This window comes from Myripristis murdjan, chromosome 2 (assembly GCF_902150065.1).
Source record: "Myripristis murdjan chromosome 2, fMyrMur1.1, whole genome shotgun sequence".
NCBI classification, from domain to species: domain Eukaryota; kingdom Metazoa; phylum Chordata; class Actinopteri; order Holocentriformes; family Holocentridae; genus Myripristis; species Myripristis murdjan.
Genome location: NC_043981.1, coordinates 4471743 through 4488595, shown reverse-complemented (window position 1 = coordinate 4488595; position 16853 = coordinate 4471743). Strand labels below are relative to the sequence as shown.

At 40.5% G+C, this 16853-nt stretch overlaps 1 protein-coding gene across 1 annotated transcript in view; it reads left to right on the top strand.

The window, feature by feature from the left end:
• The window catches only part of fam184aa (family with sequence similarity 184 member Aa), a 71673-nt gene that overhangs the window by 30104 nt on the left and 24716 nt on the right, over positions 1 to 16853 (top strand). Inside the window, exons 11-14 of the mRNA XM_030071507.1 lie at positions 7006 to 7128; positions 7332 to 7493; positions 11036 to 11157; positions 12221 to 12371. Coding sequence (XP_029927367.1) covers positions 7006 to 7128; positions 7332 to 7493; positions 11036 to 11157; positions 12221 to 12371 — 558 coding nt within the window. The remainder of the gene's footprint in view (positions 1 to 7005; positions 7129 to 7331; positions 7494 to 11035; positions 11158 to 12220; positions 12372 to 16853) is intronic.

The following is a 16853-nucleotide window of genomic DNA, read 5'->3' as shown; positions in this document are numbered from 1 at the left end:
CTTTCTCTCATCCTCCCCCATTCTTCCTGCTCCCCAAGTCTCTCTCCAGCATTAAGTAAACCTAAATTCAGGCCCTTTGTTAGCCTGAAATACAAAAGTACATGCTGCTGAGGCAAAAATTATAACAGAATTAAACAAATTTAATTAATTTAAATGGTTTTGTTTCCGTAATCGTGACAACATGGATTAACATAACAGTGGGTAGGACATAAATCCTGCTTCCACTGTTAATGTGCCTCCTCCTTTCTGAAAATGTGACGGGTCAATGTTTGCTACATTGCCTAGGTGAACTAGGTGGTTGCAAGGGTATTTGTAAGTGGTTGCTATGGTGGTCTTGGTGGTTGGTAAGGTGTTCTTAGGTGGTTACTAAGGTGCACAAGGTGGCTGCTGAGGTGTTGTGTTTACTAAGGTGAACTAGGTGGTTGCTAGAGTGTTTGTAGTGGTAGCTATGGTCGTCTGTGTGGTTGGTAAGGTGTTCTTAGGTGGTTACTAAGGTGTACAAGGTGGCTGCTGAGGTGTTGTGTTTACTAAGGTGAACTAGGTAGTTGCAAGAGTGTTTGTAGTGGTTGCTATGGTCGTCTGTGCGGTTGGTAAGGTGTTCTTAGGTGGTTACTAAGGTGCACAAGGTGGCTGCTGAGGTGTTGTGTTTACTAAGGTGAACTAGGTAGTTGCTAGGGTGTTTGTAGTGGTTGCTATGTTGGTCTAGGTGGTTGGTAAGGTTTTCTTAGGTGGTTACTAAGGTGTACAAGGTGGCTACTGGGGTGTTGTGTTTACTAAGGTGAACTAGGTGGTTGCTAGGGTGTTTGTAAGTGGTTGCTATGGTGGTCTAGGTGGTTTGTAAGGTGTTCTTAGGTGGTTACTAAGATGCAGAAGGTGGCTTCTGAGTGTTCTGTTTACTAAGGTGAACTAGGTGGTTGCAAGGGTGTTTGTAGGGAGTTGCACTTGGTGGTTGGTTGTATTGATTTGTTGTGTTTTATCTTTTATGTCTTCCAATGACCTTTATCTTTTAAATTGTGAAGCCAAAGGAAAATTTCCACTTGATGGACAATATAGTTTCATATTCATATTCAGATCTTTTCAGATTTGCTCTGTAGGGCTGTGCGAGGTGTCACTGAGGATGCAGGTTGTTTTGTGGATATACCCTGCTTAGCTGTTGTTCACCGACAGCACACGTCTAGTTTAGAATTTAAAATCAGTATGTATTATTTTAAACATAGATTTGCATATTATTTTGAATTTACTTTGAACTCACTCTGCCTTTCCCTCCTCGCTCCCTCTTCCCTCCTCGTTCTATTTTCCTTCTCCTGTCGTCTTTCTTTCTTTTGTTCCTCGCGAGCTCCTCCTTTCCATGCTGTTTGAAGCCGACTGCTAAGTGGCTGATTGTCATTGACATTAAATCCTGCCTCCAAGCTGCATGCGAGAGGTGTGCGTGCGTGCTCGCCTGTGTGTGTGTCTGCAGATTTCGAGAAAGATATGGGGGGAAAAAGATAGATAGAACCAAACATGAGAGAGGACAGAGAGGGAGAGACAAACCAAGAGAAAGAAATGTTATATAACCCAGAGCTGCGCAGTGCATTGTCATCTTTAGATTAAAGTCTGTTTTTACCAGGCAGAAATTAAAGTAGATGCAGAAAGACAGAGAGGAGGTGATGGAGAGGGAGACAGACACAGAGAGAGAGAGAGGCAGAGAACACGAAGAAGAGATAATTAGAGTGCCACAAATAATAGAGTGGTCATTTTGTCAAAGCAATGAGTTCCATCCCTGTGATATTTATTTATTTATTTATTTTAAATAATGAATAATTCCACAAATTGCTTGTGCTGTACAGGTTCATACTTGACTGCCGTCTATTTAAGACATGATAAGACAGGAGACTAGAGGCTTTGCAGTTGTGTTGCAAATCTCCCTGTAACAGATTGCCATGGTGTGGGTGTAGATTACTGGTTTTCATGGGACCCGCTTTTTCAAAAATGACAAACCATCACATACATTTACACAGAGTTATATCCTACTTTATTTTATTTCAACTTAGGAAAAGTAAATTTTCTTCACAAATGGCATATTCCTTTTATCCATATGAACAGCAATACATCGTCAATACAATGCAGGTTAGACAATGCAGTGATACTGATATCAAAATGATCAGAACAATAAATCTTCAATACATGTTGTGTTCTCTGAAAAAAAGGTTGTTTTCTCACTTTTGCTTATATTTTGGAATCAATAATATCAGACATGCCAGGCCATATTTTCTCAAAAAGTGCAATCTGAAATATATTTTCTAGAAGGCATAATCCTTGTTTTTCATTGCTATTAACAGAAACACATTCATGATGAATGTGGATTTACTGAAATCAAAATGATTAAAACAACACAACATTAGCGAATACTATTTTGTAGTCTTCCCAGCAATCAGAAAATGCATTAGCACAAATCTGTGTTGATAGATCTCAACAATAACCAAAGCAATCATAATCAAGCACAGTCAAATGCAACAGAGTTTTTTAATAAAACAGCAGCATTAAGATTTTAATTGTTTGTGAATTTGAAACACTGGGTATGTAGGTCAGATTAAAGGAGGCTCTCATAACTCACCTTAAATTGATTTTTTTTTTTTTTTTGCAAATATTAGGAAATGTAAACAACTAAATCATTAACCAGCTTGAAGCAAAACAAGCCTAAATTCACTGTGCTTTCAGTGTTTCCCCACATACTGCATGCATGTTATCAACTGTGGAGACACAGTTGAATTGGTATAGAAATATCGATGGGAATATTGCAGGCAGAAATAGGTGACATTTGATCCATCAAAGCACAATAACTTGACTCACAGCTTTGAGTCAACTGCAGGGGGGTTCCTAAAGACAATCTCAGTCATTGACTTTCAGGGGGAAGTCACTATAATTTTTATGCCTCCATGCCAGTGACATTCATGGCTGGAGAAAATGTGTTTTCAGGTTGGCCCATTCTCAAGGTCAAAGGTCAAAGACCCTGTAATCTCACTTCCATCCCCTTCTCGTGAACACGATATCTCACAAACACCTAGAGGGAATTTCTTCAAATTTGGCACACTTAGACGAATTGATTAAATTTTGGTGGTCAGAGGTGAAAGGTCAAAGTCAGTGTGAACTCACAAAACATAACCATAACTCAAGAACTGATACACTAGGGGCGCCCCGGTGGCTCTTCTTCTCTACAAATATTATATGAGACATGGACATGGACGTATATTGTTTCCTACTCTTTAGCCAAGTCCACCATGGGTCAGAAAGTGGAACTACTGGCCACTTTCTGTGTACTAAAGAGTACTAATTCCTTTTTTCATGAACATCTCGCTATGCAACATTTCCAGTCTTGAATGCATTATCTTCTCCTTTTATTGTTTACTCTGTCTTCTGTTTGTGTGCATTTATTCTGTTTGTCCTGTTTTCCCTGCTGAATCCTGTTTGCCTTGCTTCTGTAGCGACCTCATTTGCCCTTGGGGATCAATAGTTCGAGGTAATCAATCTGAAGAGCGATGCTGCTCCAACCCACAGCAAGCCCGCAGTATGTTGCTGCTGTAATACAGATAGCAGTGCACAGTTCTGTTATTGTGTGAAACAAAAGATGCAAACCAGACGGGATTAAACTGACCCCAGGTTGTCAGAGTTCAGTGATGCACTGTAGTAGGGAATGTAAGCCAATTTAAGACAATTTAGAAGCTGTAACTGAGGTCTGGCTGGATGCCATTTGTACTTAGTAAGGCTGAAGCTCTGCTCCAGCTGGCTTCAGCCCAATTTAACCACTACAGATGACTGAATTGTACATGTAGAGATTAAGGTTGTGCATCTCTGCTCTGTGGCCAATACAATGTGTATCTCGCCCCACTGCCAACGATCTGATACATTAAAGATACATAAGCAGCAACTACTGATGCAATACATTATGATTACCCCATTAATTGAGATGGAGTGCAATTTAACTATTTAATTCAACACAGTGTGACTCGATGCAGTATGACAATGCAAAGGAATGATTATGATTTTTTCTTAACCGAATAAAATTTGGACTTTTCACAAATGGGTCTTGTCTCACAGGTCATGTACAAGTGTTCTCTGTCTTTTTCATGTTGACAGTACAGTACACTTCCATAACACCTGGCTCATAGTAAAGGATGCTCAAGATTAACAAAGAGGCATATCTGTTAGCTAAGGGGCCAATAAAAATACTATACTATAAAAATACAATACTTTGCTCAATACTCTTGGGGCTGTTAGCCTGAGATGAACAGAACATGAGGCAGGGGAGGTGTGTGTGTTTGTTCCTCAACACATGAGTTTGTTGTGATGCCACTAACCCATGCTGCTCAGCAGCAGTCCACTCCATAACGTAATGTAATGGAGGAGAAATAGCCCATAATAACCAGTTATTGGATGGGTCATATTTCTAAATAAAGGCATAGAAAATCTAATAATTAAATGGATCAGATTTTATTGATGCAAAGATGCAAAAACTGATGCATCTCAATTTCATTCCAAAATTGTATCTATTCACGACTGCTCTGCCAGTGCTCCTGCATCATGCTGGTGCGTGTCCATGTATCGATACAAATCGGTTTATCCTCCTATCCCTAGCAGAGACACAATCAGTTCTCCTAAGCCGTTCCTGCCCAGTTGCTGAAAACCTCCAATTTGGCTGCCAGGGGGTGTGTTACATCACCTGAAACCCCTCTATTTAGTTGCACGGGTGCAGCAGAGACCGCTTCTGCTAGAAATGCCTTTATTGTTCTGCTTCATGTATCAGTCATTGAAGGACTCAAAATGTACAATTCAATAAAATATTGTATTGCAATATAACACAACTGGGGCAATTTAAATGATGCAAGTAAAATACAAGTAATTCATAGAAACATTATATACACATCACACAACATCTTTTTGTGATGCACTTCACATAAAAAAAGAAACAGGACTATTCCCCAGATCAAATGTTGGCTATTTGCATATTGTGATATTGGTTTGCAGAGTGCAGGTAAAGCTCCAGTCAAATGCATATAACTAAAATTATAATAGCTCACAGTTATCCAGTGCTTGACCCTCACAAGTCTTATTTGTAATTGTAAATGTATTTCTCCTTAAGTTTGGCTTGCTCTGTGGCACCTGAAAGCACCTGCCGGGTAGGAGGGGGTTGAATTTGTTGTGTAGTATGTGCACGTCTTAAACCACTGGGGAGATCATGCAAAGTTTCAAAAAAACAAACAAAACGGTTTAGAAGTCAATCCTATTAGAGATGGGAGGCTCCCTGGTTGACCAACTGCCTTCATCCCTTCTATGGAGAACAGAGCAGTAAGCTACTTGGGTTTCCAGCTAATCTTAGCAACTGAACGATGAGCAGCAGTCTATACAAACCATTAAAAGGAGAAGCCAGATGTTATGCTACATTCACATGGGATAACGTAGATGGCAGACAGTAAAATGTCATATTTAGGACGGCAGGGGAAAAATCGTCGGAGGGTGTGGGACGGCACAATTACAAGCACAGTGTAATGTTGTTATGGTGATGTTTAATGTTTCCTTATTGGATCTGTGTGGATCTGTGTGTGTACTTCCATGGTTGCTACACGTGGACTGAAGACGTAAAAATAGATAATGTTGTTATGTTTCATCTCTGACTGCTGGTTTGGGTAATTGGAATATGATTGTCTCTCTGGTTTATAGCATGCATAGCTTGACTGATTACCAAAGATATATCCTAGTGGAGGCTGGAAAGAGATGGAAAATCTAATTGAAGTTGACTGCATACCAGTTAAATCTTTTAACCCCTATTTAATGAGTGAGGATTTTACGACTTAGTGTGCTCTTATTCGGCTCTTTTATTATGCGTAATGCCTCAGTTTGGACTTCTTTTCTTAATGCATGTTAGGAGCTATACAGAGAAGGTCTGGAATCACAGGAAAATAAATCCAAAACTTTTACATTGGTTTCTAAGTATCCGACAAAGCATATTCAGGTCAACAGCTGTACTACAGTGCACCTACAGCTGATAATGCACTACTACTGCTGTTGCCTTATAAACCATGAACACCGTGCTTTGCTATATGTGATCATGCATTTCCAGTATGAATATGGAAATAGGAAATGCAGACAGAGCCTGAGAGATAGACAGAAGAGAAGAGAAGAAAGAGGGAGAATGGTCCAGATAGGATTGGATGCCATGGTTTGATGAAGGATTATAAAAGCTGGCTGGTTTGACTAGATGGCCTTTAAAGTCCAAATGACAGCTCACGTGTTTCTACTCCATATAGTAGTCCTGCTTCACGCTCAACTCCTGCCATGACTGCATATTAAAGCACAAATGGGATTTTACGGTGGCTTCTTAATGCCCCTCCTCTTTTGAAAGATTACTTTTAGGGTATTTCAGTAGAATATTTTTCCTGAGCAGTGTTCCTGCTTCTGCAAAAAAAAAAAAAAAAAGGTTGCCAGGCCTGCATGGTAAACAGTATGCCTGGGGTCATTTGTAGTTTGTGACACCTCAAACACAGCAATACAAATACACCACCTAAAGGTGACATTTGTGTTTCCAAGTGTTGTTGAGAATTGTCCTTGGGCAAAAAAAAAAAAAAAAAAAAACTCAATAAAATGTCACTTGCTCTTTGCTTCCATTCAAAGCCCCTGTTTGAAAGTTACAAAGATAATGCGGTTTTAAGAAAGCCAGTAGCTTTTTGGGCAGAAATGGAAAATGAGCAGATCCCACTCCAGTGGATAGATAGCTTAATTTGGTTCAAGTTTAATTCCCAGTGAAACTACGTTGCTCCCTTTTTTCCATTCTGTTCGCTCAATGTTGGAATAATGAGTTCTGAGGAAGATTGCTGGTTCCATTGCTGATTTCATTATTAATACATTTTCCAAATAGTTTTGTCCATCCCACATTGGTATTAATGTGATTTTTTAATGTGATTTTTTTTCTGCCTCCACCTCCTCCTTTTTTATCCCCCCTCCATTTTTCCCTCCTCCCATCCCATCCAGGAAATGAGTCAGGAGTTTGATATCAAACGGCTATCACTGGAGGAGCAGAGAGACCGACTCCAGCAGCAACTGGACAACCTGAAGGAGGAGCTGTCGGCCAAACTCAACATGGCCAATCAGGAGGTACAATATGAAACTGCTCCAAACACTTCCATTTAGTCATCCTTTATGTTGACAAGACTGGTGTACTTTCATGGACTGATCATTTAGTAGGCTTTCCTTCGAGTCCTTAGAGACCAGTCTTACCCACTGTGTTGGTGAAGTACACAGGAAGCCTGATGATGATGATGATGATGTTGTAACCTCTCTGGTGATATCATTTGCAGGTGTCACATTTGCAGGAACTGGTGAGGGAAGGGGAGCAGAACTTGGGCTCAGCACAGACCCAGATCACCTGTCTCAAGGAGACTCAGGAGAAACTCAGGATAGAACTAGATGCAACTCGAGCCCGGGTCAGGGAGACCAGCAGTCTCCTAACTGACCTTCAGGTAAGGACACTCCTGAGGATACTGAGGACAGCATTGGATTTAAAATGCAGCTATAGTCCAGGAGGAACTCAAGCTTTGTGCTGTCAAGGCCAAGAGTTCGAGGCACAAGCTGGTGCCTGGTCAAAACGCACAACCGTTTTGTCCCTGCTGCGAGCGGAAATAATTCTCCACGGAGATGCCAGCAGTCATCTTAACAACTCTGAATTCATTATTTAAAGCAGCAGTATGTCTGATGAGAAGCTGCAGCTGGCCCTGGCTTTGTCTGCCTGAAGTACTTTTGTTTGTGGGTGATCTTCACCACAGCTGACTCTTTATGGTTACTTAATAGCTAGTGAGTCCTGATTCACTCAGACTGAACTGCCATGCAGAAAGCTCTATCTCACTGACGGCATCCACTGCCCATTCAACATGTTGAATCGGCCAGGAAGCCACTGAGGAGGTCCAATGAGGCCAGAAGGTATGGGACTCATTGTGCAGACTACAGATCATCTTTGGCCACAGATGGTCCAATACAGATGAGCAAAGACTGAAGGCTGACCATCGCCTTGGTGTGTCAGCAGCTTAAGAAAGCAAGCAACCCTATAACCTTCTGCAGACTCCACCAAGAGTGACCAAGAGTACTTTGACAAACTTTGCTTTATGGTTAAAACTATCCAACCTTCATTCATGTACTGTAGTTTGTTTAGGCTTGGGCAGAAAATGAAAGTATTATTGCATCCTTCTAAGCTTCATTGATGGCAGGAGGGAAAAAGGGAGAGTGGAAAAAAGAGATAATGAGACATGGAAAGATAGAGGGATGGGGGAGGGAAAGAAGATTATGGAGGTTGGAAATGAAAGATAAGCAAGAAAGAAATACCATACTGAAGGCCAGCTGCGAGATAATGATGATGACTCATGAATTAAGTCTTCTGATTGAAAAGAACACTGCTGGAACCAAACAGGAAGAGGGAGACAGAGAGAGAGACAGAATATAGTGAATGTGTGAGAGAGATTGATAGGGAGGGGGATGGAGGCAGAGAGACATATACATTAGAAATTAATTATGTAGGTTCAAGCGCAGCAGATGCCTGCGGTTTATTCTTCCGCTTTTTCTGCCCCGAAAAGATCTGTAATTTGAGAGACGACAAGTCCTAGAGCGATCAAATCCAGTTGAAAGGTTTCAAATCAGCCCCTACGGCCCAGGCAACAAAAATGCAGAGATCGCCCAGAGCATGCCACTCGAACAAGCAACTTCATGTTTTGGTCAGTAACTCTTCACTCCTAAGACTGCAATAGCAGATTTTGTGCAGAGTAAATTAGTATCAGGGACACTCACCGCACTTTTAATAATGTCCACACAGTCAGTTTCAGTTGCAGTTTCAGTTTCAGTCCGAGTGGTTTCATGAAGACGATAGCCGACGGTCTCCAAGGTTGCTATATTTGTACCACAAAATTTTGAAACTTCTGACAATTTTGGACTTCTGACTGAACACAAGTTGCTGGAAGTAAAACTCGTGATCCCATGGAGAAATTGGGTTGTTGGAGCAGCATCCAGCAAATTACAGGACACAGCAATAACAGTTAACACATAAATGAGAATAGTACAGTGAGGGATATTGCACTGTAGCACAACCGACACTACTACCACGCAAGAACATGGTGGAAGTGTGTAGTTGAAAAGAAATTAAAAAAACATCTGAATGAATAAATGAGTGGCAGCTGGGTCACAGCGAGAAAATCACTGAATAAATAAAGGTGAAAAATAAAAAGGCTTAGCCGCAATAAAAGAAAGGAAGCGGCGGTGACGAGAGGATGGAGACAGAGCAGGAGCCAGAGAGAGAGCTGTGAATCGCCTGAATGAATGGTGATAGGTGAAACTGTGCACTTTGCTTCCCCACAAGAGCCCGGCTTCTATAAAAGGGATATGGGATTTGGATTAGACACACTGCAAAAAATGGCAAGCCTAACATGGGATTTTATCTCGCATTCACACTGTACAAGCTTCTTTCAGGAGAGATTCAAGCACTAAGCCACGAGAGCCTTTGCCTTACAGTGATTTCAGAACAGCTCAGAGGTGTTGTTCAGCAGCCCTTGAGTTGTGTGTTGCTTTTGAAAAATGTCACTAGAGAGAACACAATTGTTCAATAAATCTGTTATTGTCTCTTGATATTTATTAAATTGTAATTACATAATGTTTACCCCCTGCTAAGTAATACTAAGGCATCCATTGTGTGCCAGCATCTCAAATAGGATAATCCATCACACAAGCATTAATAATATATATTTAAGTGAATAAATATATATTTGTTTAGAAATGAATATTAGATACAAACAAATGCCTTTTTTTTCTCTGCATGTAAATTTTATATGCTCACAAATTACAGGTTTAATCAATTTATTGTTTAATTTTCATTTATCATTTTCATTGCCTATTTAGGTTGTTTTATTCAGTTATGACACAAATTTGTTCAATTATCTGTCTGTTTCCCCAGTTTTTCCTCATTCTCCTATTTAGCTCTATATCTACTGACGTTTTTTGATGTCGCAGAACTTTTTTAGCGCCAGTCATAATTTACCAAGCGGTCACAATTGGCCCTTTGGCCCCCATAATGAGGCCATGGGGTAGGTGACTGATGTTTTGCACTGTGACCTTCATATATATACAGTATGTATAGGCGTCTCCTTCTAAAAGCACCAAATTGTGCATTGATAGAGGGTGGGTCCGCTTGAAAATGAGATTTTTCAAACCTGACAGGAGTTCACGTCATAATTCCTGTTTGTTATCCCTGTGATCTTAGACAATTCAGTTTACATTTGAGCATCTCCCAGAGCTCTCCGATTTCTTAATCAGCTCTGCGGAGAAATGCAGGAGTTTCTCCAGTAGCAATAAATGTCTGTCCTGGTGCAGTTAAAATGTGCCCAGGAGCCAGTGCATTATAAATAGATATGGACTCTGGGCTTTATGAGTCATTCAGCCTATCGCTCTTGAACTGGTTTTTATACAACATCCCTAAAGTGAGCTGCATCTGGTCAGAGATACCAGCCTGAGAACATGGAGCCCCTTGCAGTAGTCTTGGAGCAATATCTTGTATGTCTTTATGTGTTTATCAGAGTAAACTGATAAACATTAAAGAGCATTTTGCCAGTATCAGTTTTGTTTTTATCACAAATAAAACTCTGAGGTAAAGTTGTTTACAGACGACATGCAACGTTACATCTGTTACTGTACAAAAAGTGGAGTGCCCATATGTCTGTCTTGTAGCACCTTGTTTCCTATGCAGTTTGTTAAGCTCATCTTCTGTGATGTTACGTGATGAGGAGTTTAATCACTAAACTTACAGTATGAACACTAATGTTTGCCTTGTTTTCATTTTCTTCTTCAGCCTCATATTTCAAAGCAAAAGTTAAATTTGGAAACATATCCGTTTCATTAGAGTGGGCGTGGGGATGGAGGGGTTGAATACATCACTGATGAATCCAGTTTTTTTCTGGATGGAGCATGATTTATGATTTGTGTGTGTGTGTGTGTGTGTGTGTGTGTGTGTGTGTGTGTGTGTGTGTAGGAGGAGATAGAGACCCAGAAGCAGCAGCATGAGGCCAGAGTGATGTCCATCAGAACAGAGGAGAAACAGAAGATGGACAAGATGGCCGATGACCTGGACCAGAAATGGACAGATGCGCTGCGGTAAAAAAATAAATAAATATAACTGACAAATACATCACTCTCTCTCTTTTTTTTTTTTTTTAACCCCTGTCTGACTTTGGAAGATGCTGATGACAGCCCGCCTGTCTTTCTGTCCCTTTTGTTTTCTCATTCTTGTCTCCCTGTCATTTATCTTTCTCACCTTCTTTTATCACCATGTGTTGTCAGAGCACTCATGGATATGTTAAAGGTAACTAGTGAAAACTGTTCATAATATAAAGTTACAATAATTAGGAGCATAGTATATAGGCATACTGTATTTAGTTATATACCTGAACAGAAAAAAATGAAGCAGAAGGGGCATAAACAATAAATTGCTCTGTTGTCAGTATTCATCTTTGTTAAATTGTGTCAGAAGCACACCAAAGCTGCAACAATATCCTGTATATGGCTCTGTCCTCACATGGCTTATACATATTTCATTTTCATTTTATATATTTTCTCCGTTGTTTGGTCTTAGCCTGAAACATGTCTCACTGTTTCTTCTTGGACACTGTCATTTTCCCTTAAGCCTGGCCTTCAATTTGACATGTGTCTTTTCAGAGTGAGTAACACCATATCAGCCCATTCTGTGGCTGATGTCTGACCTCTGACCTCCCTATGGAAGGAGCCAGAGAAGAGAGGATTTGACATTTCAGTACACCAAGTCGTCTGAGTGCAAGAGCCTCAAATGGACTGGTGTGACCAGCTTTGTCCAAATTTTCACAAGACTTAATAGATCTGTTGCAGGACAACACTGTCTCCTAAAAATTACCCTCTGCAACTAAACTGCCTTCTCAATTGCATTTCAAAGGGAACATATAACGTTTGTAATATGTAAAGTATCACAAGAACATTTTTGTCTATAAGTGGCATATTTTTATCATTAGATGTCAGGCACTCTTAAAGTAAAATTTCAGCAGAGGAGCAATACCGCTTGAGTTGGATATTACTCCATCTATCCCTTGCAGAAAAACTAGTCTCATAAAAAGGTACAAACCCGAGAGACAGTTTAATAAAGATGATCTTTTTTATAGTCTATCTGTTGGTATCTGTCCCTCTCCAGTGAAGAAGTGCGTCTGTTGAAGGAGGAGTTAACCGAGGAGTATGAAGCCGACAAACAGGCGGCTCTGACTCAGCTCTCCCAGCAGAAGGAACTGGAGATGATGGCAGCCAGAGAGGGCTGGCAGAGGAAGGTGGAAGACCTACTGGAACAGGTAGCACACACAAACACACTCACACACTACAGGCTGGACTGATATTGGTTTTGCAATAAATGAAGCTGCCAGTGTCCAATATTTAATCCCGACAATATCTTTACATTTGACCAATTTATGCCTAAATAATTCCACATATTGCTTGTGTTTCCCTCTGAACTGGATTCTTGTCAGGTCGTCCCTGAAACCTCTGAAAATGCCTTGATATAATGGGACACAAAGGTCGCTCTCATATCTGCCGTGTCAAGTCGGGTTGAATCAAATCCTGGTGCATTTACCCCCTTAGTGCAGTTTGTTTGGGCAGGCGAGAACATCCTAATCGAACCCTGGTGCCACCAAGTGATTGAACCAAATGAAAATATGACAAAGTATCCAACAGCTATCAAACTCTCTACTGAATGATGCGTGCATGGTCGGTATCCTGGCATATGTCATCCCACAGATGACCAATCTGGTACTGATCAGTTCTGTTATAAATATGCAATCCGTCAAACTGCATCATATCCATCACATCAGAGGTGAAACACAGTGACTGCCAATTTTTGTGTGCTGGTTCGAGCCAGCACTGACTTAATTACCATCTTAATTAAAAATATCTGACTTTAGCCTTCCAAATCATGTTTAAAGATGCACTACAGAGTATTTGTTAGCTTTACCACATCAGATGCAACTTTGTAATAGCCATCCAGATACTGTTTACAGACAGCCTATGAACCAATTATTACCCACTGACAAAGTGTCTGATCAGTCTATCAATTAATGTTTGCAGATATTTAACAAATTATTTCTAGAAGGTTTCTTAAAGGTAATCATATTCAATATAGTATAGAAAATGATGTATGTGCAACAATATACTGATCAAAAATATTTTACTATGTAATAAATAAACATTGTTAATTATCATTTCATTGTTAACTGAAAATAACTATCAACTAACTGCTTTAATTAACTGTTAATTTACCATTTATTAATGATGGTTAAGTGTTACCTTTATTTTTATTTTCATTATAATATTAGACCATATTAGCACAGTATTATCATCTTAAGTGTAGTTTCATGGGCTCAGTGAGCAATACATTTCCTAAATCCAGGGGAGTGACTCTACTACTCCTTGTATTGATAGGGCCCCCAGTCAAAACCCACTAACACCCGCCCTGGACCCTAGGTGCCCTGAGTCTCATTTTAGAGACCATAGCAACAGATTTGATTGACAGGTCTGCACAGTGTTGAAGACAGCCAAGAGCAAAGATAGTGTAAGCCCTCAGAAAGATACAGCGCCATCTCAGGGACCACACACACACACACACACACCCACACACTTGCTGTGGCCTCTTTCCGTCCCTTGTCTTGTTGACTAAAATGAACAGTGACGCCATAAACAACCATTTCACCTGCTTTACAAGTCACACAATTCCTCCAACAACATTAAATTGGCTTTAAAAGATCAAAGGATTCGTCTTCTTTTCCTGCGTCAATGCTACTTTTTTTTTTTCATATTTCTCTGTTTTTTTGCGAACAGGGTTGGAGAATGAAGGGGGCGGGTGGAGTAGCTTCTGCTTTTTAATTAGTTTCTCCCAGAGCTATATTTCTCAGGCATGTGATCCTCTGTTCCCCAACACACACACACACACACACACACACACATAAGCATGCACACCAATACACATACGCACTTGAATATACACATATGCGCAAGCACACACACCACAGAAACATTGGTGCAGTTGAGAGTAAAAATGGATGTGTGTGTGTGTGTGTGTGTGTGTGTGTGTGTCTGCAGCTGATGTAATGTGATTGCCATTGCACTGAAAATGACTTGTCTATCAGGTCTTCTTTTTGTCCTCATTTTCCTTAGAAAACAGAGACTTGAAACTGCACTTTTCTTATATTTATAATTTAGCATTTTCCTATCACATGGAATGGAAGAATTAGTCCAGAGAAAGGACTTCTAGAAGCGGTCGTGTCAGTGTTGAAGGGCCACAGTGAGAGAACGAAGGCTGGTTTGATAACTCAGACATTTGTCTACTTATACTCACATAGCCATCCATGCTCAGCACACTGCCTCGGGGTAATTTAGAGCTAAGCTGAGTCAAGGCTGAACCATCACACAGGCTCGCTCTGATTTTGCCAAAACACCAGTGGCGTCAGCTCAACGGTTTTTGACATGCCGGAGCCAGCAACCAACCACCACTGCCAACTTGCCAACTTTGTCACTAGATTTAGCAACTTCTCAGACCCCCTGGTGACTGTTCCTCAAAAGCGAGCAAGGAATCTAGCCACTGTTTTGTAACGTGTGAATCAGTGTTAGGCCTTGTTCAGACTGCAGGACTTGTTTCCCAAATCAGACTTTTAAGACCGATTGTCCGCACTGTTATTTGCAAATGATCAGATCGGACCAGCCTATCTGCATGGTCTGCTGAGATCACTGTCTTTTTCAAGTGATGCAAAAGACAGTTTAAAATCCTGTTTCAGTGTCAGACTGAGATGCATCTGTAGAAATCGGATTGCAATTGCATTTCAAACCACTTCCAAATGTGGTTTAGATCCAATTTTCAAAAAATCATGTTTCATGTGGTTTTTCGTAGTTCAGACTCAATCTGGATACAATCTGGATATGCTGAGAAACAGATTTGGACTGGCAGTCTGAACGAGGCCTTTAAGTCTTCACTCCCAAAGCATTGGCACCAAATCGGTGAAGCGCACATATATTTGTGCTACTTTTTCTAACCCAAAAATGTCAGATGATCCCAGCATTTCTGATACATATCATAGCCCATCCCTCCACTGAGAGCACGGGTAGCAAACACAGCTATAAATATACAAATTAGCATGTGGTGTTATCTGGGGACTTTTATTGTCTTCCTTAAGAGCCTGTGGTCGCTGCCTTTGAAACTGAGTTTGCAAGCAATTCCAAGTGTTTCTGCCTCTTTTGAGGTGCGGTGGCATTTTGTCCAGCGAAGAGCCAAGCCGCTCAGGACGACTTGTGCATAGAGATTGCATTCATCAAATAATGACAATGGGTTTGACTTTGATGGACGAGATCTGCTTTCATGTTAGCTGCTGCACACATTTAGTTTCAGAAATCACTGCATGTACATATTTCAGAGGGATAAACTCATTCTGAGGTGCGTCAGGTGGGTTAAAGCTGTGTTATAATGCATGAGAGGCAGCAGCAGGCAGCTAGATGAGCAACCTGTCAGGGTAAGGTGACATGTTATTTATAGGGCTTTGAATGTGGGGAGTGAAATGTTGATTACCCCTTAGAAATACCCCGTATACCCCATATAATAAAAACTAAACCTGCTTTAAAAACAAATGAAGTCAAAACGTCAGAACAAAATGAAAATAAAAACTAATGAGAAATAAAAAGCTTAACCTTGGACTAGAGTTCCAGCTTGAAACCAGGAAAATTGTCAGTCTGCTCCATGATGGCGTATGAGAAACAATTTTATCACCCTATGGAGCGGCTGACTCCAGATCAGCATAAGCTGCTGAGCCGAGGACGCTGCTGACCTCATCGTGACGGGCCCCATGGCGTTCTGATGATTCACGCTGTTTGCAGGTGCATGGAACAAAATTCAGATGAAGTACGCCTTCAAAGTAAAAATAAGTACATGCCGCACATTGGCAGAAAATTAGCTGGTTACACTCTTAGCCCACGTAATCAGTTTATTAACACAAATGTATAGTGACAAATTTAAAGGCCAGAGGGGCAGACGGTCCAGCTCATGATTTCATCAGTGCAACGGAGAGCAAACACATTACCAATTAAGATAAGACTTCCTAATTTGATGAGAGGATATATTTAGATCCTGGTTTGTGCCGTTTCGTGCCAGTGGTTTTTTACTCAAAAATCCAAAATGCTGCACTGTATTTCCTCATCTTGTCACCACTCCGGCAATATTTAGGTACTTATTCAGTGCATCTGGAACAATAAATCGGAAAGTGGATGATAAACAGACTTAAAATGTAAAAACAAGGCAAAGCAAACAAAAAATGGATATATGGAGTTTTAATTGTGTTTTTTTTTTTGGAGTCTCTTAAGGGGCTGTTTAGAGTCTCTAGTTAGGTGTGTGTGTGTGAGAGAGTGTACAGACATATAATGCAAGGGTCACAATACAGATTGCATTTCTACTTCATCAATCTTACATCTCCATTTTTGCATCTGTGTCTGTAACTGAGCTAATCCTCTCCACATGTGCAACAGAAACTACCCCATGACTTAGACTACACCAGAAATCATAAATTAATATATAATATAGAGTTTCAGTTCTCCAAAAAGGACCTTTGAGGATATGAGGAAGGAGGATATAGGTCATCCTGCTGTCGTTTCTAAAACCATATTACTGTATTTAATGTAAAACCCCACAACCCCCATCCCAGCACGGCTCCTCATCCCCTCATTTTAAATCCATATTACCTTAGCTAGTGTAATACTCTAAATCCTGCTGGAGATTTAACTGCTGGAGCTTGAGGAAGGGT